Source organism: Macrobrachium rosenbergii, chromosome 3 (assembly GCF_040412425.1).
Source record: "Macrobrachium rosenbergii isolate ZJJX-2024 chromosome 3, ASM4041242v1, whole genome shotgun sequence".
NCBI lineage: Eukaryota > Metazoa > Arthropoda > Malacostraca > Decapoda > Palaemonidae > Macrobrachium > Macrobrachium rosenbergii.
The window spans coordinates 34,605,496-34,631,197 of record NC_089743.1 but is presented as its reverse complement, the minus strand read 5'-3'; the positions used below and the strand labels follow the sequence as shown (position 1 = coordinate 34,631,197).

The window sequence follows — 25,702 nt, the reverse complement described above, 5'->3', positions numbered from 1 at the left end:
AAAGAACCTTAAGTAATGGCTACAGTGCACCGCGTGAGATGCAATGACGGCGCTACCACTCTAAGGGGGAAACCGGATATTTCCTTTTAAGTTTTTTCTCTGAATAATGGTCGTAACATCCATCTGCTTTTTTTTATATTCTCAGGCTGGATAAAGGGTGCCCTGTGCTTCCCCAGTGATTCGTGAAGGAAACCATTTGCAACGCACAAGATGGATTCAATGGAAGACGCTCCTGGATGGGTGCTGGTGCTGACCTCCGTGCTTGCCATCATCATCGCCGTTCTGGGATTCGTTGGTAAGCTCACACTTTCGGACAATTTTCCCAGGGGACAGTATTTCGAAAATGGACCCTTTTATACCATAAATTTCAACAATGCTCACATACGTTACAAATACATATTCATATAATTTGTACTGACAGAAGTACTTTTATATATATATATATATATATATATATATATATATATATATATATATATATATATATATATATATATATATATATATATATATATATATATATATATATATATATATATATATATATATATATATATATATATATATATATATATATATATATAATGAAATTCGTTATATTAGCCGGATCCTTTGCCTGGGAAATAAGATAGAATCCTGTTCTTTTGTAGCTTGGGTCACATGAAATAAATAAAACATGAGATTCAGGCTCTAAACCAAAGCACAAGGGCACATGCAGTGCTTAAGACAGTGAAATGAGAGAACTGGAGAAGCTGGACAAGATAAAGAGATCCAGAAAATAAGGGAAAAGTACAAGGAGCTAAAGGTAAAACTGGAAGAACTCCCCCCCCCCAACACCTGTGACTGAAGAAAGGAAGCGGGAATGGATGTAAAGTGAAAGGCTGCAAAGTGGACGCAGCTAGAAGCCGAAGGGACGTTGCAAAAACCCTTAAACACAGCCTACAGTGCACCACGTGAGATGCACTGATGGCTCTTTCACTCCCTCCACCCCTCTGGTAGCTTGCATATTAGCCTCTTATCAGCGTGATGTCACTCTGCCAGACCACCTGTGAACCACTGCAGCCTGACAGACAATCTTCGCTTTTCTGTGCTGAAGCTTGTAAAATGTGAAATGAATTCAATTCAACTTAAAATATGGGTATGGATATGTATACGGAGGCTTATGTATTTACTTTGCTTTTGTAGTTTTCACCATTTACTTGCTTTTGTGTTGACCAAGATACTGGAAGGAAATGATAATGACATTTATTTTTCGTTACAGTTATTGCCATTCGACTGTGTCGAAAGGAATGGTTTTAGTATTATTATTATTATTATTATTATTATTATTATTATTATTATTGCTGTTGTTACTGTAAATATTCAGTCACCTCCGTTAATTACTATGACTGATTGATCATGAAATTTAAGTGAGTTTAATGAATTATGGATAAGCTACTGCACACAAACACACACATTTTGCCAAAACCCTTTTTCTCATTAACGCCTCCAAAACCTTACGTTCTTATTGGCATCTCTGTTGCCTTTTACTTTTCTTACGACAGACAAATTATCTTTATTTTTGTTCATTAGTCAAACCGCAATTGTTACATTAAAGTTCAATGACACAAGTAGCATGTGCTCGCCAGGGCATATAAAGTTTAAATCTAGTTATCACTACTGTTTTCTTACTGCTTGTTGGCAATTTTCGTTATTGTAATTGTATTCTGGTTGAGTCTTATCAGAACCGCTCAACTGTTATTTCTTTGACAAAATTGCAGAATCATAAGTGATACTCTACGACCTCCCTGACATAATTGCTAAGGAATTCAGGTATCATTCCCGGCGCTGGAACCTGTCAACTTCGTGCCTTTTGCTGGCTTTGGAAAGCCAGCATCCATATTCTGTACCTTACGATTGGAAACCCCTTTGCTGGCAGAATTGATAGATTTTCAAGCTCATTAGATCAAGAGGCTGAATTTCTACACTGCAATACCATAGTCTAAGGCAATGATTAGTTGAGTGTAGTGTGGTTAGTTAGTAGTACTTCTCTTTATTAGTTTATTTGTAATTTTCCTTGTCTTTTGTTTCATCAGTATTAGATATTTTAAATTATGCACTTTAATATTTTGAAAGCTTACTGCTGAAAAGATCTTTGGCTTGCTTCATAAACTTGAGCGCGCATTATTATCAATATTTTAATATTTCATTGCTGAGGCTGAGTCACTGAAGAGGAAATCAGAGAACTTTGTCAGTCGTTTTAGTTTATGTTTGCTCTGGGAGTCGCATCGGTCTAGTTTTCTCCTTACATATTGGCGGACTGGGGTGGTTTATCATTTCAATGTGGGTTACTCTCTCTCTCTCTCTTTCTTTCTTCCCTTCTCAAAAGTTTAGACTGAAGTTTGCTGCTTCTGTGGATTCCATTTTGTGTGGCCCACACATTAATATCTGCATTTAACCACCACTTACGAATTTAGTGCTAAACATTGCAATACTTTGGTGGGTGGTGTTGTTTCGATACGTGCGTCACGTTTAAACTGCCTTCTTTCTTCCTTAACTTACATTAAAATTACTGTTAAATTGCCTTCTTTCTTCCTTAACTTACATTAAAACTACTGTTTTGTGCAGCTGTTTTTTATTTTGTTTTGCAATGTGCTTTACTTCAAGAGGAGCATGACAGATTATACCCGTGAATTATTTTCACCAGTTTCAAAAGAAGCAGAACAATTCCAAGGTCTCAAAGGAAACTTTCCAGTTTACAAGATTTCAAGTATAATGAGATTTACATGACTTGACATAAAGAAGATATATTTGCGCCCTGAGAGAATGAGAGGGTTAAATGTCAATAAACATTGGCGTTTTCCACTCCATTAAAGAAAGAGACAAACTAAAATCAAGGAAATCCAGACCTAAAACATATTTACAAACAACAGGCTTACACGAGTCTTGAATGAAAGGTAGCATGTATACAAGTCGTAAAAAACAATCGGGTTATAAACCCTCCGTATGATTTGACAAATTCTTAAAAAAAAAAAACAGCATAAAAGTCGCTTTTTTTTCAACATGATCTTCATAAGACCTCAAAACAGAGGTTCACTGGCAGCAAAAGCGGAAATAAAATGTTTACTAGCACTAAAAATGTTTATAAGTTCCACGGTTCTTTTTCGAGAAGAAATACTATTGTCTAGGGTAAGAAGGCGTTGTATCATTCGTTTGCCAACGAATTTTGGTCACCGGAGGGCGTACCAGAATTCAAGGGCTTCCCTAGAGGATGTGGTGCTAGAAAGAAGATTAGGTCAATCGGATCATCAAGCAATCATTTTCATCCCTCGGAGACTGAATTAGAGGGAAGTGTCAGGTTTATCCAGCAGTGGCTTATGAATGCGACTCACCGCATACTTAAGTTACTTTGCTGGTTGTACACTTTTAAATAACAGTAGGTAAATGTTATAGGAGTTGACAATAGAACTGACTGATTAGTTTTACAAAAACATTAATCTTGCATTAAATGCTGGCGAGATTTATTAACCTATTAAATAGCGTTTACATAAATTTTCCATTTTTGAAGATTTAATCAAGATAACTAAGAGGCAGAAATATTCAATGTTTTATGCAGACTTCAAAAAAAAAAAAAGTTCATTCTCACAGATGGTTGCTTATAAATAATGTAGACGTTACAAGGGTATGATGTTCTCCTTTTGTTTTTAACTGGTGACCTCGGTGTGCGACTAATCTGTACTCAATTCCTCAGGCAATCTGCTCACAATCTTGGCCTTACCATATTCGACGCGACTGAGGAACGCAGCCACATGGTTCGTGGTGAACCTTGCAGTCGTGGAAGGACTCTTCTGTGTCACCATCCTGCCCATGTCCGCTGCCCATCTCTTCTCACTCTACGCCAGCAATGAGAAACTGTTCTCATCAGAAGGATGTAGTGTGTTCGTCTTCCTTCGTTACGTCATCATCCAGACAGAGCTGCTGTCCATAGCAGCGATTGCAGTTAACAGGTATTATTCATGTGTTTACCTTCTGGGCCGAGTACTAGATCAATTAACCCGTACTGAAATCCAGAGATCCCTTCATCCATTTCAGGCCGTGTGTGTACAGGGCAGTATGCCTGAGAATAATGTAAAATGTGAGATACACAACTGTTTTCCTAGCTGACAGGCATCATTTGAAATATCTGTTTATGAAACTTCCTAGATTCATTATTTTACTGACATTTTTTCCACTTCAAAGGGCATATTTCACTCTGACAGCGCAAAAAAATATTGTTTCAGAAAAAAAGTACGACCGTGGCCTACTCATGACTTGTATGATACTAAATTTGCAATAATCATATGGTTGGGTTGGACGTAGTGGTCAGTCATTAAAGAAAGTAACTTCAGGAGCACAGACTTATGATAATGAGACAGGAAGGTCGAATGAGATTTCGAAGACTGAAATGGTTTGGTGCTTGATGTGAAAGGGAAAAGAGAAGCGATCATGTAGCACCAATCACGGAGAAAGAGCTTAAATGCTTAAAGTAGTGCCTCCAAAACTCGTACTTTTCTGAACATCAATGATCTATAAATCACAGTTCTCCTTTAAGGTCGTTATTTCCTCTTTTAATATATATTATATATATATATATATATATATATATATATATATATATATATATATATATATATATATATATATATATATATATATATATATACATATATATATATATATATATATATATATATATATATATATATATATATATATATATTATATAATGAATATATATGTGTATATATGTATATATATATATATAAAATTATATATATGTACACACATATATATATTTATAATAAACGGATGTACACAGAATGCCTTTCCATGAACTTCAAATTGTATAATGTATGTATGTATGTATGTGTGTGCATAAAATGTATATATATACACCGCCATAACTTGGTTAATGGACTTAATCAGTTCCAGACCTCTAAAAATACAACATATAAAAGTCTTTTAACTCAATTTAGCGAGCCTAGCTTGAAGAAATTATACAAAAAACATAAAAACAATTTACATCTGTTCTCACTTTACCTGTAACTGGGAGAGCTGATGGCTTAAGTGGTAGGCGGTGAGGAAGGAGAAGAGGAGGAGAGACGTTCTTATTCGCAAGAGTCTCCTTTCAAGCCGACAACTTTGCTCCTGGGGTTGTTTCTCTTCTTTCTCTTTCTACTGCTTTGTTCCGAGACCCGCCGTGCTTCTGTCTCACTGAAGACTTGTCCAATGAGGTTTGATGGTGAGAAGAGTCATAACAGTAGCGTCCGTTTGCATTGCAATACCTGTAGATGGAATATGAAAGTTATGTTTGTCACAAACCTTTTAAAGCTGAAATCTCATTGCACCTACATCTTCCATAACATATCTCCAGGTCAATCATTTCTAATACACACTACTGTCTCCTTTTCCCTTGGAATGTCATCATGTTTAACAAATATTGGTTTCACGAATTCTGGACTGAGGAATTCAGATGAGCGCCTCATTTCACAGAACAAGGCTTCTGTAAATAATAAAATATACTCTCTGACGGCAACTACAAAATCTGATATTTTCGTGTAGCCCACAAATACCACTGTATATCTCACAGCACTGGCACTGCCTCGACTACGCTGGTTCAAGTTTTTACTCAACATCTCCAGCTAATGTGATAATAAACACAATAAGAAAGGTGCATCATGTTTAAAAACACACAATATTGATAAAAATAATTATAATGTGAGTATGGGTATAAGTAGACAAAAAGTCAACAGAAGCCACACAAACGATAACAAATATCGAAAAAAATTGCCACTAAAGCGGAGCCAACACACCATGCACGACAAAGCACTCCTCTGAAGGAAGGACAACGATGACAATCTGAAAATGAATGATGGGATGGAATATGTGATTCAGCCATAAAGCTGAGCACTGGAACCCACAGGGTCATTCAGCGCTACGATGAGAATGAATGAAAATGGAAATGATACAAATAATGAGTTTAAAATGGATATTCTAAAGATCAATGTTTAAAATGGTAAAGCCGAAGATTTACTGTAATTTCTAACGGAATTAAAAACTGCCATAAATAAGATAAAAAAAAAACTTATCTACATAAAATTATAAGTTTTTTATATAAACCACAAGCTCTTAAAAAACTCAAAACAGGGCCAACATCAATGTTGTCTTCTAAAATTTTTGTTATGGTATTACCGTCTAAATGGCATATCTGCCTCTCATTACCATATCTGGTGCAATGAACCAGAATGTGCTCAAATGTCAAAGGGCTATCACGATGAACACACACACACTGGAGCACTACTGCCATCAAGAAGAAAAGTGTTTGTCAGTCGGCAGTGACCAGTCTTCAGCCTCGTTAAAATAACTTCAGTCCTCCTGTTGCTTTGATAGGATGATTGCCAAAATCCTATTTGAGGTCTAATAGCTTTTAACTTCTTGCAGCTGAAGAAGGCCAGAGGGCAGGGGGAACCACCTACTACCTGCTCCAGCATGGCTCCACAAGTGATGTTGCTGGTGTCCATGGTAAGTCTCAGGGGGGCGGTGGGGTCCTGATGTGTTAAGGTGGTGGCTCTGGTAAGGGCTGCCTTCGTCTGTTCAAACGCCTGCTGCTGCAGAGCTGCCCACGTCAGAGCTTTCAGCTTCCCCTTCAGTACTCCGGTTAGGGGATACATGATGTGGGCAATGTCCAGTACGAAGTGACGGTAGTAGTTGACCATGCCGAGGAACTCCTGCAGGGACTTGATGGATTTTGGTGTTGGAAACTTCTGCACTGCGTCCACTTTGGAGGCCATGGGGCGGACACCTGCCGGAGAGATCTCGTGGCCCAGGAAGTCTACCTTTTCCGCTCCGAAGGTACACTTGTTGAACCTGACAACCAAACCATTCTCCTGCAGGCGCTTCAGTGCAGCCCGGACATGGCGCAGGTGTTCCTCTGGGGACCTGGAGAAGATCAGAATGTCATCTACGTGGCAAACGCAGAAAGGTAGGTCCCCCAAGATGGTGTCCATAAGGAATTGGAATGTGGCCCCGGTGTTCCTGAGGCCGAAGGTGGAGTAGGAGAAGGTATATGTTCTGAACGGCTTGATGACGGCTGTCTTCGGAACGTCATCGGGGTGCACTGGTACCTGAAAATAACACTTGAGCAAACCCATGCCTTCCAGCAGATGCCCATCCGTTCCATCTCGACGAAGGCTCGTTTTGCGTCTTGGAGTTTTTTGGGTGACAAGCGGCAGAATTTGGCGTGTGTTGGCTGGCCTGTTGTGGTGATATGGTGATGGATGCCGTGCTTGGCCTGGGCTCTGGCAACTGACACAGCTCTGGCTTGAAGACATCTGGGAACTCGTGGAGGAGGGCATTGTACTGCATTTGTTCAAAGAGATGGAGTAGACAGCGGGCATCCCCGGCCCAGTGGAGAGCGGTCAGGAGTGGCAGGTTCCAGTATCCAGCAGGCGTTTTTGGGCGACGTCTACCAGAAGTCCATGGTGTGTGAGGAAATCGGCGCCCGGAGGGAAAACTTGACGTCCGCAATGACGAAGGGCCAATCATATTTACGGCCCAGGATGGATATTCTGCGGGTCAAAGTTCCATAGCAGCGGATGGTGCTTCCACTTATGGCCACCAGTGTGGTTGCGGTGCTGGACGTGCGGTAACGGTCCTCCCTTGATGGCGGAAATACCGATTGCATAGCCCAGTGTCTACCAGAATCCATTGTTTCCATATGGCATCATGGATGAAGAATCCTACCGGACGGGGATCCTTAAGGTTTGCGGCCACTGCTGTTATTTGTGGCCGCCTTTCTCATTTTTGTGAAAGAACAAGGGGCTCTGCAATTTCTGGCGGCGCTTCCAAACCTCCGATGGAAGTAACACCAAGCTGGATTTGTCCACGTCCTCTGCTGCTGCGGCGGCGCCTTCTTCCTGTATACCATTTCACGTCCTCTGCCTCGGCTTCTGTTACCAGGTTACAGGCTGCGGGTGTTGCGGCGTGTTTGGAGGCCTTGGGGCCTCGTGGAGTTTGTGTGTGACGTTCACCAATTCGTCCATTGAAAGGGCGTCCGCATCCGTGATTTGCCCCCTCACCACCTGCAGAAGGCGCCACAGGAATATTTCTCGCGACAAGCTGATCTCCTTCCCCCGACCGTCCGCTTCGACGCCCGGCAGCATCAGGAGACCTCATAGTTTGTCCCAGGCGTCCCTGGGTGATGCGTCGCCCAGGGGCTGGTTCATCAGGTCGAGGGCACGTTGGGATCTCTCTGGGACGGTCATGGTGTATGGGTCAGTGAGTTAATCTCCCAGGTCTCTGTACTTGAATTTGCCCAGCTGTGAGTCCAACCATGGGGTGATTTTGTTGAAGACCTCCTCCGGTAGCGTTGCCATGGTTACGTCCGCCTTGGTCTCCTCGTCTGTAATTTTCGCCACTTGGAAATAGACATCTGCCTGCAGAAACCAAGATGCAGTGTTTTGTCGCAAGAACAGAGGGAGTTTTATCGCCTTCAAAGGCGAGAGGGAGATGCAGAGGATCTGTGCATCCTCAGAATGACTTTCTACCTCAGTATCTGACATTTTTCCTCACACCAAAACGCGATTGGGGCTCGTCAGAAGTCAAAACTATATGCCATGTGGCTCCGTTAATGACTTCTGAGTACAGTCGACGTGAATCGTAAATGGTGGGGCCAAACCGTTCGAGCACGTCAGAACGTACCTGGAGGGGTACACCATAATTAGTCCATTAGTGGCGTGGGTGTTCTCAAAGGAAGGAGCTTTCAGAGGCCTAGACTTTTGTCGCCGTGTGGTTCCGTTAAAGACTCTCTGAAGGTAAAGCGGCCGTGGTGAGTCCATTAATGGTGAAGCCAAAACCGCTGTGTTTACCGTCACTCCTTGGGTCACCAGTTGTGAGGACAAAAAGGTCGAACTGGGTATTAGCTGATTTATTTACCTGGGCGCAGGTATACATAACAGAGTGCGGATGGAAACGTAGTGCCCAACCTCCGATTGCCATGATCCGCACTCTAAGCAATTTGTGTTTGTTGACTGTCAAACAAATGACAATTTTACGAGACATAATATACATACAATGATAAAATATATATCGGCGGAAAGGCCAGGAAATTCTACACATGAATATTTACATGAGGTTCTTGACATGTTAATACTGTAAGTATGATGCATGAACGTGATTGATGCGAAATGAAGAGACGTCTATCGTCTTTACACTGTAATTACTTGGTAAGTAAATATGAAACAATTTTACTATGAAAATATCATTTTCATATAAGTAACCTACCAAGTAATCACATAGCTGAATCCCACATTGAATGGGGACAGGATACATGGACATATTCTATTCCAAAGCATTAAGGCATGGTAGTGACTGAAACAGAAAAATTGCTTCATTTCCTTGTGTGGCAAGAGAGCTACTGCCGGTGAATACTGCCTCTGGTTGGTGGTCATCTTAACCTGTAGTGGCACGGCAGTAAAGCCATAGGTCGCCTCTACTCAAGTGGGAGCTGTGCAGCGAAGGATAGATCCGATGGCTAGCTAAACACATGAGTGCCCTTGCCATGGGCACAGTACCAACACTGTGATAGCTTTTTAGTTTTGGGATTTCAGGATTGAATGTCCTTCCAAAGACTGGGGTAATTGCCAGATTCTAATTTCCTAGGCATTGCATCAGCCCTTGGTTGCTTTTCATTCAGTCTGCAATGCTTATGGGCAAATTTGAACTGCGTTCTCGCCTGCCTCATTAGCAGTGCAAAATGTCCTTCCCTCAGGCTACCATTTTGCCTCCACAGTAAAAACATTTCTCGTGAATGTGTATAAAGATCTTTAACCAATTCATTCCGTCCAGGTACATTACGAGAGTTGCCTCGACGAGATCTAAAGGTATCCCTCCCGGAGGCGAGCATAGTGGAAATTATATTCGAATAGAATTCTTTCAGATCTCTCCTGTGATGATCGTTTCTACATTTTGGGTTAGTGCACAGTAAGGAGTCTGCCGGTTGGGCTATTGACCGCAGCCTGGTTTCCGTGGTTTCCCTGAAGGATCTGGTTTTCTGTTGGTTTTTAAAATCCCAGTTAACAGCAGGTGGGTGATCAGTTAGGGGGTTCATGGTAGGGAGGGATGGGGTACTGAATGACACCTGTAAGGGGATGTGATCATAGCCCACTGCAAGATTGTAGCGAATGTTGCAGGTCACAACAGAGTCATGAAGTTGAGGGGACGTGATGCAGTGGTCCAGCCAGGAGGTTGTAACTGTGTCCATTCTGTTCTGTACATAGGTACAGGAGGAGGGAGGGAGGAGCATTACATCGCTAATTTGGAGAGCGTGACTTTGACAGAAGCGGGTAAGTTCATTATAAAACTGTTCTGTGGGGTGAGAATTAAGATCCCAATTATACAAATATGATCAGCACTAGAGTCGTGAATAATGCTGTGTAACTCACCTAGAATCATGCAGTACTGATCAAAATTATCGTTCTTTTCCCAGCGCATATAAACATCAATTATTAGGATCTTAGAGTCCTCTACTGTCACTTGAAGCCCCAGCAATCTATCATTCCTATAGGTCAACACGTTCACCATATTGTCTAACGATTTGTGCTACAGGAAAGAAAGGCCCCCTTTCGGGCGACCGGCTATGATGTGATCTGTAACTTGCATCGATGAGGTCGAGAAAGCTCTGAAGTCTTCATGCACTGAATCGCAGATGGCAAGGTCATGAGGCCAGAGGAGCATTTCTTGTAATGCAATGATGCCTTTGAAGTTTTTGCAGAACATGTTTAAGGAAGGAGTGTTCTGCTTGAGGCCAAAAATATTCCAAGAGATTATGTTTAGTGTATCCATGGCAGCTCATGAAGGTGGGAAATGAATGAGTTGATCATTTGGGTGGATGGGGGATTGGCCATCAAGGGTGGGCATTCACTCGGCTTGGGAGGATGGCTGGCACTTGTAGCAGAAGGTGAGTCTGTGCCTGAACCCCTACCCCGGCGTGTCAGTAAGTTCCACTGGGGGAGGTTGGTCCCGGATTAGGTTGTATCTTGAGACTTTTATGTTAGGACTGAAATTCTCGCCTTTAAGAACTTCGAGGTGGTGAAATAGGCAAGTAATCCTCTAGGTTACTTTATGTTTAATTCTGCATGGGAGTTCCTGGGAGATATGAAGGTCGGAGCCCGTGAGAAACTTGACTCTCTCTACTATGGCGTCTAGCTTCACCGATGAGCGTAAATTGTGAATCACAACATGACGTCTCTTCTCAGGTTTCGGGCGAGGTGATTCACAAATGCTGGGCTTCGGTTCAGTGGACACTTGAGATGTTCTTTTCTTTTTTCTACTTGTTTGTGTCTGCCAGCCCCCAGTCCCCTCATGATCAATCACATCTTCACCCACGATGTGGGGTTGGGGGGGAGAGGTAGGGTCGGAAGACTCACGAGGGCTGGTGATCGTTGCAGAAGATCTATCTTCCACTGGAGGCACTGGGGAGGGAGGGGGGGTTGGGGGTTCGTTGGTCCTCTCCAATAGGTCTACAGGTGGTGTGGGCGCTTCATCCGAGAGAGAGAGAGAGAGAGAGAGAGAGAGAGAGAGAGAGAGAGAGAGAGAGAGAGAGAGAGAGAGAGAGGGCAGATCCCTCATGGGAAGGTATGGCCATCTGGACTTCGCGTCGCACCCTCACTTCTCTCATGTTGTTGGGAGGCAAGGAAATAATAGATGCCTCATTCAAAGGAGTCTGGTGGCTTGCTGTGTGATTGTTTAATGATTCCTGCTCCTTTGATCGCATCCCAGATCCATGAAAGATTGTTATTTGTTTCTACAGTTTTAAGACTGTCAAGTGATTCCTGCAATCCTTTGATCACGTTCCAGATCTGTGAAAATTTGTCTCGTGCTTCCTCAATTTTTTCTGAGCTTTTGTCAATTTTTTCTGTGAGGGATTTTGTTTTTAGAAAGGCACTTTCTGCCGTATGGTACACTGCAGGTAGGCTTAGATCAGCAGGCCCCTTTGGAGGCAGATTGTAAGGGTCGTCGGCGTAGATTTCCACTAAGCGGGTCCTTAGCCACTTAGTGATATACGATACTTTCTTGTGAGAGGATAGGCTTTTCGTGGGTCGCTCCTGGAGAATGGTATCTGGTATCAGGTCTTTGCATTTTGTATATGCAGAGTTAATTTTCTCGTCGGAGAAGGCTGCACTGACAGATTGCATAGTTGACTTGACATCTGCACGGTTCGACTGGTATTGGATAAAGTAAAGACAACTGTTCGCTAGTGCAGAACTTGTGTGTGGGGCACAGGTATCATTAGGTGCCAGGGTCACTGGCACGACGGTTGGAGGTTGGTCAGATGACATTTTTATGGTAAAGGGAGGACCAAACACTAACACATACACAGCACTCTATTACCCATTTCCCAGGGTCAATAGGCTTCGAGAAGTTGAAACTTGAAAAATTCCGAAGGCACTGATTGGGGGAGAACGTAGATTAATATATCTGCAATTACACAACACTAACTGGCTTACGCGTCGGGTATTACGTAGAGAGACTATTAGTACATTGCCTTCTATGAGAAGTATAATCACCAAGAGCGAAAAACCCCTCTTTTTGGGTAAAAAACACAAGAGAGACCTCCAGCACATCCGCCCCCGACACACACACACATACTACTAGTCTTTACAACCTCATCATGGCTACTCAAGGTAACCCACACTTCCCACTTGGATTCAATATCAATAAAGTTCATCCTGATTTCTACAACAGTTCCAAATGATTTCAGAGCTGTCAAGATCATTTCATAATCACAACGAACTGTTGAGTCTTCGATATGGAGCATTCTCAAATTTTTCACACAACCTGGCTGTGTTGAGTATTTAATTTTGGATGAAGACTTCTTAGAGAAGTCCATGTCCTTGCTTGAGGTCGTCATCAATGAAGCATGACTAGAGGGTCCAGAGGATGGGAAGTCAGGGGCGGGGGGATCAGGATATTTGTTATTACTGCTTTTTGTCAATTTATTTTTCGAGAAGTCATCAACATTTGGGGAGATTTCAATCTCCAAAGTGGGTGCAGAGGTCGTCATCTGTGCCAGAAAAGCACCATCAGAGGGTCCAGGGGTACTCGAATCCTTATAAATGCTAGACATAAAGATTTGAGAGGGGTAAAAAAAAAATAAACTGAAAACCTTAAAAAGATATCATCAGCCTTTCATGGGTTTATTCTTCCACCAATGGCACAAGTGAAAACCGACTCCCAAATGTCCACGTCCCTACCCTACCTCACAGGGGATGGCACAACATGATTATAGTGGCCTAAGTGTAAGCCAAACTTGCTTGCTAGGACCGAAGGTATTACGAAAATACTATCATCCCCACTCTAATCGCGTTATGGGCAAACCGGATAGAATGCCGAGAGTCCTAGTCCCAGAACGGACCCCCTGGAATCCGTAGTCCAACCCTAAAGAATAGTTCCGCCTGATATCTCTGAAGTCCGAACATTATCGGGCAGCTGATGGTCCTACCACAGTTCCCACTATTTAGCTTTGGATATAAACCCAATCCCAGCTATGATATATTTTCCTGTTTATCAGGTCCAATAAATTTTAGCAAAAGCAGAAAATTCCACAAAAATTAATTCAAAGAAATATATAATGGTCTATGGGACTCTTGGACTCAAACCCAGGAACAGATTCCTGGGATTCAAGAGCCCTCATGAAGTAACTATTCCTAACCTGCTTCTTTGTAATCACGTATCTAATTTATTTTAAAGACTGTCTTTTAAAAAAAAAATATTTATAGAATTCTTAACAAACAGAAATATACTAATTAAATAAATCAAATAAGAGATGGCTTCAAGAAATTTATAAAAAGGTAAAATATAGATATATATACTGATAACATACATGCCTACAAACACACAATGGTTTGTCGCTTCTTAATAAGAGGGATGGCTATTTTTTCTCATCTGAATTAACTTGAGGTGCTCTGGATTAAAAATTAGCAGTTCTATATACTTTTTTCTGAGTCCCAGATTTGTGTATCTTTTAGAGTCAAATGCTGAAAAATGATGACTGAGATTGTTTGTTAAGGTTTCGAGAGAACCACTTCAGTTTTGTTTAAAGGGGTTCAATCCAATTGTTTTATTTTTACTCTTATTCTGGCATTTGAAATTTGCTGTCTATAGCTGCTCTTAAAAATGTTCTATAAATTAAATTGTTGTGGGTGACTATGGTGGCATGGTTCCTTTATTTGATTAGAGTATGGTTGTGGTTGCCCTTAGCTCTTTGAGGCTTATTTTTGAAAGGACTGAATCTTTCTTGATTTGCTTTTTCAAATACTATCACAAGGAAGGGTCAAATTAAAACAGTTAATGTTTTAACTTATTAAAATTACGTGATCAGTTGAATTTCTATCTCGGGGGAAATCTAACATAACATTTTTAATTTCTTCGGTTGACTTACGTGCGTGTTACATAATAATAAAATATATCAAGACATGATGTTACTGAGATACTCCTACCCATCCTTTCGCATGCATAGGTTCCCATACCAACTGTGACCATAATTGACTAAGAGGTATTGCAAATTTATTGTCCAACATTCAATGGATAAGTGAAGGATGACATAAATGAGAGAAGAGAGAGATTTTAGAAAGGTATTCTGGTTAGTTTGTGTTCTTAGCCTTTTACCAGTTAGTTTATGAAATTTCCACCTCATGCCACTCACCCTACTACTGTACTGTAATTCCATTTACTGTATTTTAGTAAATCTGCTGTAGTGCCAATCTACAAGGATTCAAAATTACATGTTCCTGAAATTAATTGACTGTAAGATTTCTGTACAGATTCTGTACCATTTTAAGCTTTAGGGACGTTGTTAATATTGACATTGAGAGGTACATATCAAGCGTATATTTAGTTGCTATCTATTTTATTAGGACTGACAACTGTTTGTCACTTAGATTTGACATATACACTGAGTAAATGGAGCAATGAAATGCTTAATTAGCTTATATCAAACAGAGGAAAATATATCTAGACCCACAAAGTTTAAAAAAAGGAAAAGTGATTGCTCACTCTCCTTTCAAGAAACCAGTACTGTCCGTTAAGAAAAACTCCTCTTTGCCATGCTTGTAATTCATGGCTAAACGACATTGAGAAGAGTAATTTTAATTCCTTCCATGCATCTATTTCTCCCCTCTAGATGTCTCCTCATAGCCTTTCCAAGGCAATACCCAAAGATCTTCACAACGCCAAAAACCATTGCAACCATCGTCATGATTTGGGTTGTATCAGCTGCACTAATGCTCATTCCATTGCTGAGGGTGAGTTGTGTTTAATACTTATTCAGTATTTTATAAGCATCTTATATTCTTTCTCCAGATGTATTTGGCAATGTGAGTGTTCAGTGCTCTATTTGTAAAATGACACCAACAAACCTTAATAGGAATAGGAATGAGCCAAGGTTTAAATGCCTACAAAGTCTTCCATACTGATAACAGCTGTCTGGTCAATAATCATTCCTTTTATGCATCCAAGAGTTTTGGTTTTCCTTTATTAATGAAATTCATCATAACCATACAGTATTCCATATGGTAAAATTACAGCTTTCTGAGTTCCTTAAGATAGCTATCATTCTCTAGCCAACTTTGTTTTATTTTTTTGTAAGTAAACAAGGAAGGGAAGAAAGGAATAAAAAGTTTAATCATATTTACTTTGAGTAAGAACAGATGAAAGACGAGTGTGCGTGGTAAGGAGTAGGGAAGACTTGGGTTTGTTTTATACATTACACACTTTTGCTGGATTTTTGTCAGAAACACACAAATTATTATTTAGACAAACATTATTCACGTTATCTTATCGACCACTGTGTTACAAAATCAAAAGAAAAAGTTTATGCTTGTATTAATATCTTACAGATATATGGAGAATTCACCTACAACACTAAGACAAAAGAATGTGACTTCGGAGACTCAAAGGAAACAGGTGGGAATGGTCCAAGGAAACTGTTCTTAGCTCTAGGATTTCTCCTCCCATGTGCTATTATCATCGCTTCATATTCCTACATCTTTTATAAGGTAAACTGTCAAGACACAGTAGTAGATTAGAGGTATACAGTATTGCTCCCCCTCCTACACTGCAGTTTGGGCTATTTATGATTAATGGGTCTGTAATGAACAAAGTGTTTTCACAAATTAAGTTTTCACACTAGCTCCCTATTCAAAAACCTAGTGCTTCTCCCTCATGTGCACTCATCACTCCCAAGGTGGCATGGGAAAATAACAAACAACTGAGGCATCTGGCCTGTGGTCTGTGCTGTGCATTGGATAATTTCTTACAGGATCCCTCCTCTACTCCCTGCAGTGCAATTGTCACTCTCAGGGTTGGTAGGAAGAATAACCATGGTGGCATCTGGTCCATGGTCTGGGCTGCATGTGGACACTTGTTTTTCTTGATCAGACAATTATCATTTTGGAAACACAACTTCCAGATAGCTTGGAAGTTCTCTATACAAAATATCTTGTTTTTGTCATTTCAGATATGATATTTAGAGTGTAACATTTCATATACAGTACAAAATATATATATATATATATATATATATATATATATATATATATATATATATATATATATATATATATATATATATATATATATATATAATATATAATATATATATATATATATATATATAATATATATATAATATATATATATATATATATATATATATATATATATATATATATATATATATATATATATAATATATATATTACACATAATAATACACATGCTTTACATTTATCATATCAGTTATTGCCATTTGTTTTCATGATTTTTTACTAAAAATAACAGCCTCAGTACTATTTAGTTTTCATAATATAAGAATATTTTTATTTCAGTTAGTTGTTCACATGAATTTTTAGCTAAATACAGTACCTGATCTTATAATTTATATCATGTCCCATCCAAATCAGGTGATAACATTTTTATAATGTATATTCTTATGAGCTGTTCCAAAATGGGAATGTTGGGCACTTAGATGTATGTACAGGATACCATGCTTTCTCAATAACCAGAACGTATGTGGATGTTTCACTGCGTTCTCTGGTAAGTGATACCAAGCCACTCAATTTGAATGAACATGATTGCTTTTTAGTGTTTTCATGTCACAGAATTTCAAATGGTCATGGATATGCTACAGCCAGTGGTAAATAAGGATGTACAAGTTGTGTTCTTTGACAATTTTTCACTAGTCATGGATCTTATGGTTGAACTCACAAACCAAGGCACTGGTGCCCGTGGAACTATTAGATAGCCAAACTGGAAATTGTCCCTTTTATCAAAAAAGGAAACTGAGGAGAGAGAGAGAGAGAGAGAGAGAGAGAGAGAGAGAGAGAGAGAGAGAGAGAGAGAGAGAGAGAGAGAGAGAGAGAGAGAGAGAGAGGTTCATATGACTATAGATCTGATAATAGTATTATGTGGTAACAGCGGTGTTATTATTGCAAGCAACTACTATGGAGTCATTCTCATCCAGAAGGTAGACAGATGGACAAAGAAGGCAGGAAAATATTTATATATTTGCAAACATGTTTGCAAAATCAGAGTAAAAATAAAAAAAAATAGAAATGGTAACCAAACTTTTGTTTTAGTCACTGAAAGTACCCCATAAGTGTCCAATGTCCACATTTTGGGAACATGCCAAAAAATGGGAAATATTTGTATTTTTTCCTCCTATAATGAACTTAAAACAATTTCCTGGAGTTTTGTTGATACACTCAAATTCTTTAATGGTACAGTCATTTAAACGTTAAACTTTGTGCCATCCTTACAGAAGTCTTAAAGATTAATGGATTAGCATGAAAATGTTTAATTCAAATACAGATAATAAAAGCTTTTTTGATGTGAAAAGGACAAACAAGAATAACTTGTGTCAGCCTTAAAACTGACTCTGCTTATGTTTAAATGGGATTTTCTTCAAGTACGGTATTTGGTATGCAATTCCACTGGGAAAGTCATTTAATGATTTTAAGTTATAACATGACTAGTACTAAATTTTGTTTAGCATTGTATCACACAGTTTTGGATGCCTATATTGGAACTGAATACAGTACAGACTTAATGCACCCTTTATTTTCAGGTCTACAATTTTTTTCATATTTATATAAGCAGCACATTTTGACTTACAGTATTCTTTATTATAATGGACTTAATAGTCTTTATTATAATGGACTTAATACTGAATGGACTGATATTTTGAAGTATAAAACTAGAATATGATACTGTACCTTCCCTTTTGGTTATTTTAATCCTAAAGACATACAGTAAGCAAAGTAATGTAGTTATGGGATGTTCTGCAAATGGAACCAGTGTGTCCATAACCGAAATACACACGATGTCTTTTATTGAGTACCGAGTATTAAGTACAACCTGTTTGAAACCGTTAACCTAATACAGCATCATATAGGAGATATACATGAATATGAAGCCTGACTGAACAACATTTGAAGTGAGTTAGGTACAAACGGAATGCTGTACTGCATGCCTCTTAATTAATTTTTTATGGTGCCGTATTTTTACTAAATGCTTACAGTATTGTTATTGATCAAACCTAATGTAACAAATTCTAGTTTTTCCAAAATCATCTTTACTAATTTGGTGACAGTGTGTGAACAAGAATCCAAAAATTGGCTAAAATCTTTCACTTACTCTTTGATTCATTTATGCCTTTAGAGTCTTAAATGTAATATTCACTGTTAGTTAGAAAACATTTCTTGGTCTTTATATAACTGCAGTAAACTCTCTTTTCTTGTGCTGTTTTAGCCTCCAGCTTTCAAGGAAATACAGTATACATATTGCAAAGATTTTTATAATACAAAATATTCTACCTCTCAATTTCTTATAATGAATACAATGTAATGGGTTTTGAATGCCACCATTCTTTGGCATTCTAGCTAATACTTAATATTATTCATGTTTTGATTTAAATACAATTCTCACTTATGCCATACACAGATTATGATGAAGACTTCAACAAAATACCGTAGCTGGAACTTTATGAAAGAATGAGCATTCCTGTAATGGGTACAAGAACAGCTGTATACAATTTTCTTGAATACTGTACTAAGTTGCTTCAGTAAAAGTTTTAGAAGTGAAAGATTTCACAGTAAATGTCCATGTTTCAAAGTTTCAGTCACTGGGAAGTAGATATAAGATTCAAGTGATCTCGCATTTTTCCACAGGCAAGACAGAGTTCAGCCAAAGTAGATAAGACAAGGTCCCAGTCATTACTCAAGGGCTCCATTAATAGTTCAACTGAAGTCAGGTAAGCTACCTAAATTGCACCATCATTCATTTGGTTGATTAAAATATTCTCATAAGAGGTTACTCATTATTACTGACTATGTATTTCATTATGTAAAAGAAATCTTGATAAATGTCAGTTTCACAAAAAAAATTGTTCGGTTTAATATTTGGAAGACCAAATAGTATACTTTTTTTATTCCAGACTTTTTAGTTTTTATTGCGGATGCAGTGCATTTTTCATTAATGCAGTACAGTTCTGCATCAACTGTTAATGATTTGGCCAGTGTTTCTAATTTTGTAGATAAAAAAAAAAGTACAGTAATTAGTTTGATGCTGTCATTCACTTGGTGATAACAGATGGAACCAAGACCTTGCTTCCTGTTTGGTAACAAAAAATTATGCTTGCGCTTGTCACCACAGCACAAACAACTGTCCATTTTTGTGAATCCTTAAAACTGGAGGAATGTTTCGATGATATTTTATCTGTTTCATTCCAGTACAGTTTTAACACGTATCTCCAGAAGTCTGGGAACAGGAAAGCAAGTGGAAAACTTTCCTTACCTATGGAGGCAGAGAATTTGTTGCAAATAACTTTATGTATAGAGATGGAGATGAGTACAGTACATGGTATAAAGAGGAACTGTCTATTGGCTCTTCTTCTTTAGCCAGGAAAGTCTGTGGGTTTTCCACACTCATACAATGTGTATAGAGTACAGGAAACATTTATTCCCTTAAGAGCTTGTATAGAGTACAGGAAACATTTATTCCCTTAAGAGCTATAGCCCTAGCCAAGCTCCTTAGCAAAAGCCAAACATTATTGTCAGGGTGAGTACTGCCATCATCTTTAAAAAGTTTATTTGGTTACTCTGATGAGCAAGATTTTGAGAGGTGCAGAAACCATATCCTTTTATCAAACTGCCTTCAAAGGACACTTTGAAACCAGTCTTGTTAGTGATCCCTCCTGATGCTAAGTTGCTATTTCCTCATTCTTTTCAGTAGGAGAGATGAAATTACATCATTCCTCAAGGGCTGGAGGTTGTCAGCAATGCTGTAAACTTGTCCAAGAGTTGTGTTGGCTATGATGTTTGTAGTGGATATCAACTGGGCTTTTTAAAAGAACTGTCTTTGAAACTGACCTCCTGCCAGATTTCAAATGCCTTACTCTTCTGTCTGGGTTTGGGAAGAGACTAATTCTATGTAAACAATGACAAGCCCTGCCAAGTGAACTTTTATGGTGGAAAAAGTACAAGTACAAAAAACTAAGTTAACCTACAAATATTCTGACAAAGCCCCTCTCACATTTATGCGGGCCTTTTCAGTGCCTGCCAAGAAAAGCCAGTCTTGCAAATACAGAGCAATAAAACAATAAGAGGATTACAACATTATGTAGCATAAGCTTGCAGAAAATCTTGTGTACATGCTGCAAACTGTAAATGTTACCTGCTGATGAACTGATTTGAGGTGGAGTTTACTGATCTAGCACCAGCCTTCAACGATTATAAAATTTCTTGATTATTTCTTTAATGGTTTTATTCCTCTTGATAGTACTAACCATCACTAAGAACAAGATACAGTAGGTTAACTAGCCTTTTGTAAGAACATGAAAATTTAACTGAACTACTGTACTAGGTGTTTCAGCATGAGCAGTTATAGCCTTGTATTCTTCAGAGGAGGGAACTTTGTTTTCCCAACTTAGTAACTTTGAAATTTTTCCTAACTTGTATCTGCATGGGCCATGTAAGAGTGAGCTGGGCACCATGTTGGTTCTTTAGTATGGAGATATTTTTTTTTTACTGATAAACCATTCTTTTTCAGTTTGAGGATTCCATGCAAATTGCTCCCTCCCACTTTTATTTACCCAAATAAAATGCCTTTTAGTCAGGAATACAGATACCAATACATAATTGACTAAATGAATACCTTATGTGGGGTTCCCCTTTGATTAGGAGGAGCTCATCTTGCCTACTTTTTATTTCCATCCTTGTCACGTGAGAGTAAGCAGGGCCTCTCTTACACTGATGTATTTGGCTTAAGGAACTTAAAACTTCCACTTAAACCTTACTTTAACTGGTAAGACCAGGTACAGATATCTTCATCACTCTTTTAAAACAGCCATCAAGGGGAGAATGAATTTAGGTCAATCTTACCAGTTTTGAAGGCACATTCTGGCTGGTTTGAAGTACAGATGATCAGTCACTAGATCCTATAGCTGTAAGTCTTTCTTAGGTGCCCTGCAGACTGGTTGCTTTAATTAATTTTGTGTTTAGTCTAATGTTTGTCAGGAGGAGTGGCCTCCACGATACATTTTTGTATTTAAATACTCGTACTTACATAAAGGAGACCGAGCAAAAATTACCACTTAAATGTTCATAAATAATTTAAATTTTTAATGCATTTACATCTTGGTGTTGCAAACAATATACTTTCATCCAAAAGTAGCTGCATTTGTAAATGTTCCTATGACTTTCAGACCAACCCGTCCAGCTGATGGCCTGAGGAAGCGTGATATTCGTATTGCTAGAACTATTGGTGTTATCTTTCTTGCATTCATTATATGCTGTACACCTGTTTCCATAGCTCACTATTTCGACAATAAAGTAAGTAGCTTACTAGGTTTTATCATTAAAATCCTTTAAATAAAAATTTCCATTATTATGTAAATTTACGTAATTTTAGTCTGCACATATGTTTCATTAGTAAATGAAACTGCAGTCCAGTGCAGTGCGGCATAGGCTTTAAAACAACAAAATTTGTCTCATAAAATTTTCTTGTCATTTATGACACTGCTGAAAACTTTTCCTGTTGGGTACTACTCCTTGTAACTAAGGAAATACTGAAAAAGCACATTCCATATTCCCTGTATTATTCACCAGTTTTTCTAGTCTGTATTATGTTTTCCTAACTTTCAAGCATTGGATAAGCAGTTGTATCATTGTAACTAACATGTAATGGACTGACAGCAGAGAAATATACAGCATCTTTGTAGTTTGTCAAGTTTTGTAATAAACAAGAAGACTACATGGGAAAGGCACCCACCCCACCCCTTTTTTTTTTTTCCTTAATTTGACAATGAATTGATTTTTGTAAAGAACTGACTAGCACAATGGTAACACCCTTGGTGTTTCTGGCCATAATCAATTTATCCTCTCTGATGCCAAGCTGCATCTCAAGTCACAGTCATTTTAGTTTCTGAATAACCTGTAAACGACCAAACACTTTTTGATCATGAACACTGCATATGCCTGGTGACTGACTTTTTAAATGACAAAATTTAAAGTTTCTTATTGCTTTCTCTCTCATGCAGTTTCATAATCCAACACTCCTGTTGCTGTTGCACCCTTTGTACTGGGCTCAGTATTGCATTAACGTATTCATATACGTCTTCATGAACCACCAATATCGTGATGCTTATGTGAACTACATCTCTCGTTGGTGGCCCAACTTTAAAGAGGTAAGGATGGTGAGAAATTATGGTTCTGACTGTAGGGAAATAATGTAAATTTAAAACTAATTGAGTAAAGTACACTCTTGTAGTTAACTCATGCACTTCAGTATTTGGCATCAACTGAATTTGCTTTAAGATGTATGATGGTTTCATTTTAGTTTTGCTGTTAAGATTTACAAAATATTATACCTGTTACTTACTTATTTGTTATATAACACCACAATTACAGTTTATAATGCAGTAGTATAGAGGTGTCTGTTTTACATTTGCTTAATCTTGTAGGATATACAGTGATTTGTGAGTTAATTGTACCTTGAGATTTTCCTTGAAATACATTTCAGCCTGCATATTATACTGAAAACAAGGGGTAACAGAGAAAGCATTAATATTATGCCCTATTATGAAAGTTAAGGAATATTTCCACACATGCATTACCCATTATTTTAGTTGCTTAAATTTTTTTTTCTAAATTCCAATGAGTCTGATAAATTAACAGCAATCAAATCGAGATTAGCACTGTCCACAAGGATTAAATTTTATCCTAGAGGGACAGAAGTGCAATTTTTGCTAAATGTTGTCACTGATTCATATACCTTACGCTTTGTTCTCTGCAATCATTTCAACTGGTACAGCGATTACCAGTGACACTCCTCGCGCAATTGTCTGCGTGCGTGGTTCCAGGCTGCCCTAGTGCAGCCACTTGTAACTCAGCGAGTAAATATATTCCGCAAGAGTATCCACACATTCCACCAACTCTATCTCCTCAGCCACAGAATCCAATGACTCATCAAGGGCTTTTAGCTTCATCTTGTGTGTGAGATTTTCTTGTTGGTTATTTATAGAAAGCATGTCACCTTTGTTATGACTGCATGTTGTTTTCAGTGTGTATACTAAGGGGATCTATTAATTCATTTACTGGGTTGTTTGTTTACCATAATCTTATATGTAATGTTTATCATGACCTTAAATGTGATCCCTAAACTTAAATTTCTCTTTTCTGTGGAAAAATTTATCATTTTCTTGGCATTTCTTAGCTGGACTTTAATATAAATTTCTTTAGCTTATCATTCTTACTTACACTATGATTATTATAAATTTCCAACATAATTAAGGAAAAAATTACAATTATAAACCTTAATAGTTTTGTGTGCAGAGATCATAGTCTTGTGTCCATTTTTTTAATGGAGAGCAGTTTATTGTAGCAATCTGGCTAGTACTGTTATTATGAAAATAACATGCTTTTAAGGGTCTTGTCGGACAGTGCTCCTTTAATAGTCAATATACAAATTTTGATATTATTAGTATTGCTGCTGGCTTTAAGTGTAGCTTCATATTTTTCAAAAGTTACCCACGCTTCCCATTTTCCTTCAAACTCTATTATTTTACAGTAACTAGCAAACGAAACAGAAACAGAGTTTTGTAGACATTCCAAGGGAATGTGCTCTACATTTATTACTTTCAAATTATCCACTGTGTTCCCACACTGGCAATTTTTCAATTTGTGATGAATACTCTGAGAGGTAGTACCACCACTGGAACATTCCATATCCATGGTCAGGTTCCTGCCAAGACTTGTCATTCGCATCGAGGCCTTGTCAGAGGTCATCATCTGCACCAAAATATCATTATCAAAGGGCTCAGGGGTACTCAAATCCTTATAGCCACAAGTCATAAAGATTGGAGAGAGAAAAAAAATTAAACCTGAAAACCTTTCAAAGATATCACCAGCCTTTCACGGAGTTTATTCTTCCACCAATGGTACAAATGAGGACCGACTCCTAAATGTCTGCTTCCCTACCCTACCCCAAAGAGGGTGGCACAACATGATTAGGGTCGCTCAAGCGTAAGCCAAGCCGGCTTGCTAGGACTGAGAGTATTACAAAGAATACAATCATCCCCACCCTAAACATATATGGACAAACCAGAGAGAATGCCCAGAGTCCTATCCCTAGAACCAGACCCCCCCCACCCCTGGAATCCACAGTCCAGCCCTGCAGAATAGTTCTGCCTTTGAGCTATCAATCTGATATCTCTCAGGTCCAAACATTATCGGGCAGTTGATGGTCCTACCACAGTTCCCACTATTTAGCTTCGGATATAAACCCATTCCGAGCCATGATATCTTTTCATATTAATTTTATCAGGTCCAATACATTTTAGCAAAAGTGGAAAATTCCACAAAATTAATCCAAAGAAATATATAATGATATATATGGGACTCTTGGACTCAAACCTAGGAACAAACTCCTAGGGTTTAAGAGCCCCCTCACCACATCAAGGTGGTCCCAAGTTGAGGGGGGTCTTCTTGTTAATGGTTTCATTTGTTGTGGCTTTTGCTACTCACTTTGTTACTCAAGATTGATCTTCATGCATTTTCTTAAACACTGAGAAACAAGGGTATATCATAAAATTTATGTGCACTACTTTCCTTTAGAGTATAAATGAAATACATTGTACGTTATTTTTGTGAAAGGATTACATAAACAAGAATGAATTTCAATTTTCCCAAATACAGTACCTTACAGTACTCTACCTTAGGGAGGTGAGCTAATAATACTACCTGAGAAATTGAGAATGACTGTTGTAATTAACACACCAATTACATTAAGTGGTCATTATTGTTATCAAGTACCACTAGTGGTAGTTAGGCAACAGCATCAGCAGCAATACAGTCATAGGGTGAAGCGGCAATGCAAACCACCTAAGTCATTAGTTCTCTTTAACAGTGGTGAGATGTGGAGCTTTTGGAATCAGTTTACATGCCCTTTGTGGCCACAACGACAATTTCACCTCAGGATTTTCTGTTTAATGATATATGTAGCTTAAATTAGTGTTTGAATAATTTTTCAGTTCATTGACTTTTCAAGATATTTGTTGCTAAACAACCAGAGAAGTCAAGGTAATACAAACAGTTCTTGGAACTTTATAATATGTGACTTAATCAGGTAA

The 25,702-nt window shown here is 38.5% G+C and overlaps 2 protein-coding genes across 13 annotated transcripts in view; one reads left to right on the top strand and one right to left on the bottom strand.

Annotated features, from left to right (window-relative positions):
• The window catches only part of LOC136854357 (protein trapped in endoderm-1-like), a 229,365-nt gene that overhangs the window by 140,823 nt on the left and 62,840 nt on the right, over positions 1–25,702 (bottom strand). For all 6 annotated transcript variants that reach the window (XM_067130700.1, XM_067130695.1, XM_067130666.1 and 3 more), the window contains one exon: positions 5,059–5,303. The gene's annotated coding sequence lies outside the window, so the exon portion shown is untranslated. The remainder of the gene's footprint in view (positions 1–5,058; positions 5,304–25,702) is intronic.
• Positions 1–25,702, top strand: part of LOC136854304 (protein trapped in endoderm-1-like) — a 110,911-nt gene that overhangs the window by 80,877 nt on the left and 4,332 nt on the right. For 3 of the 7 annotated variants that reach the window (XM_067130609.1, XM_067130621.1, XM_067130613.1), the window contains exons 2-9: positions 146–295; positions 3,731–3,986; positions 15,200–15,320; positions 15,915–16,073; positions 19,245–19,327; positions 21,779–21,905; positions 22,613–22,759; positions 23,386–23,563. In XM_067130609.1, the coding sequence (XP_066986710.1) occupies positions 211–295; positions 3,731–3,986; positions 15,200–15,320; positions 15,915–16,073; positions 19,245–19,327; positions 21,779–21,905; positions 22,613–22,759; positions 23,386–23,563 (1,156 nt within the window). In that variant the 5' untranslated portion in view covers positions 146–210. Of the gene's footprint in view, positions 1–145; positions 296–3,730; positions 3,987–15,199; positions 15,321–15,914; positions 16,074–19,244; positions 19,328–21,778; positions 21,906–22,612; positions 22,760–23,385; positions 23,568–25,702 lie in introns of all 7 variants that reach the window. The other 4 variants (XM_067130642.1, XM_067130628.1, XM_067130636.1 and 1 more) reach the window with 2 other exon arrangements.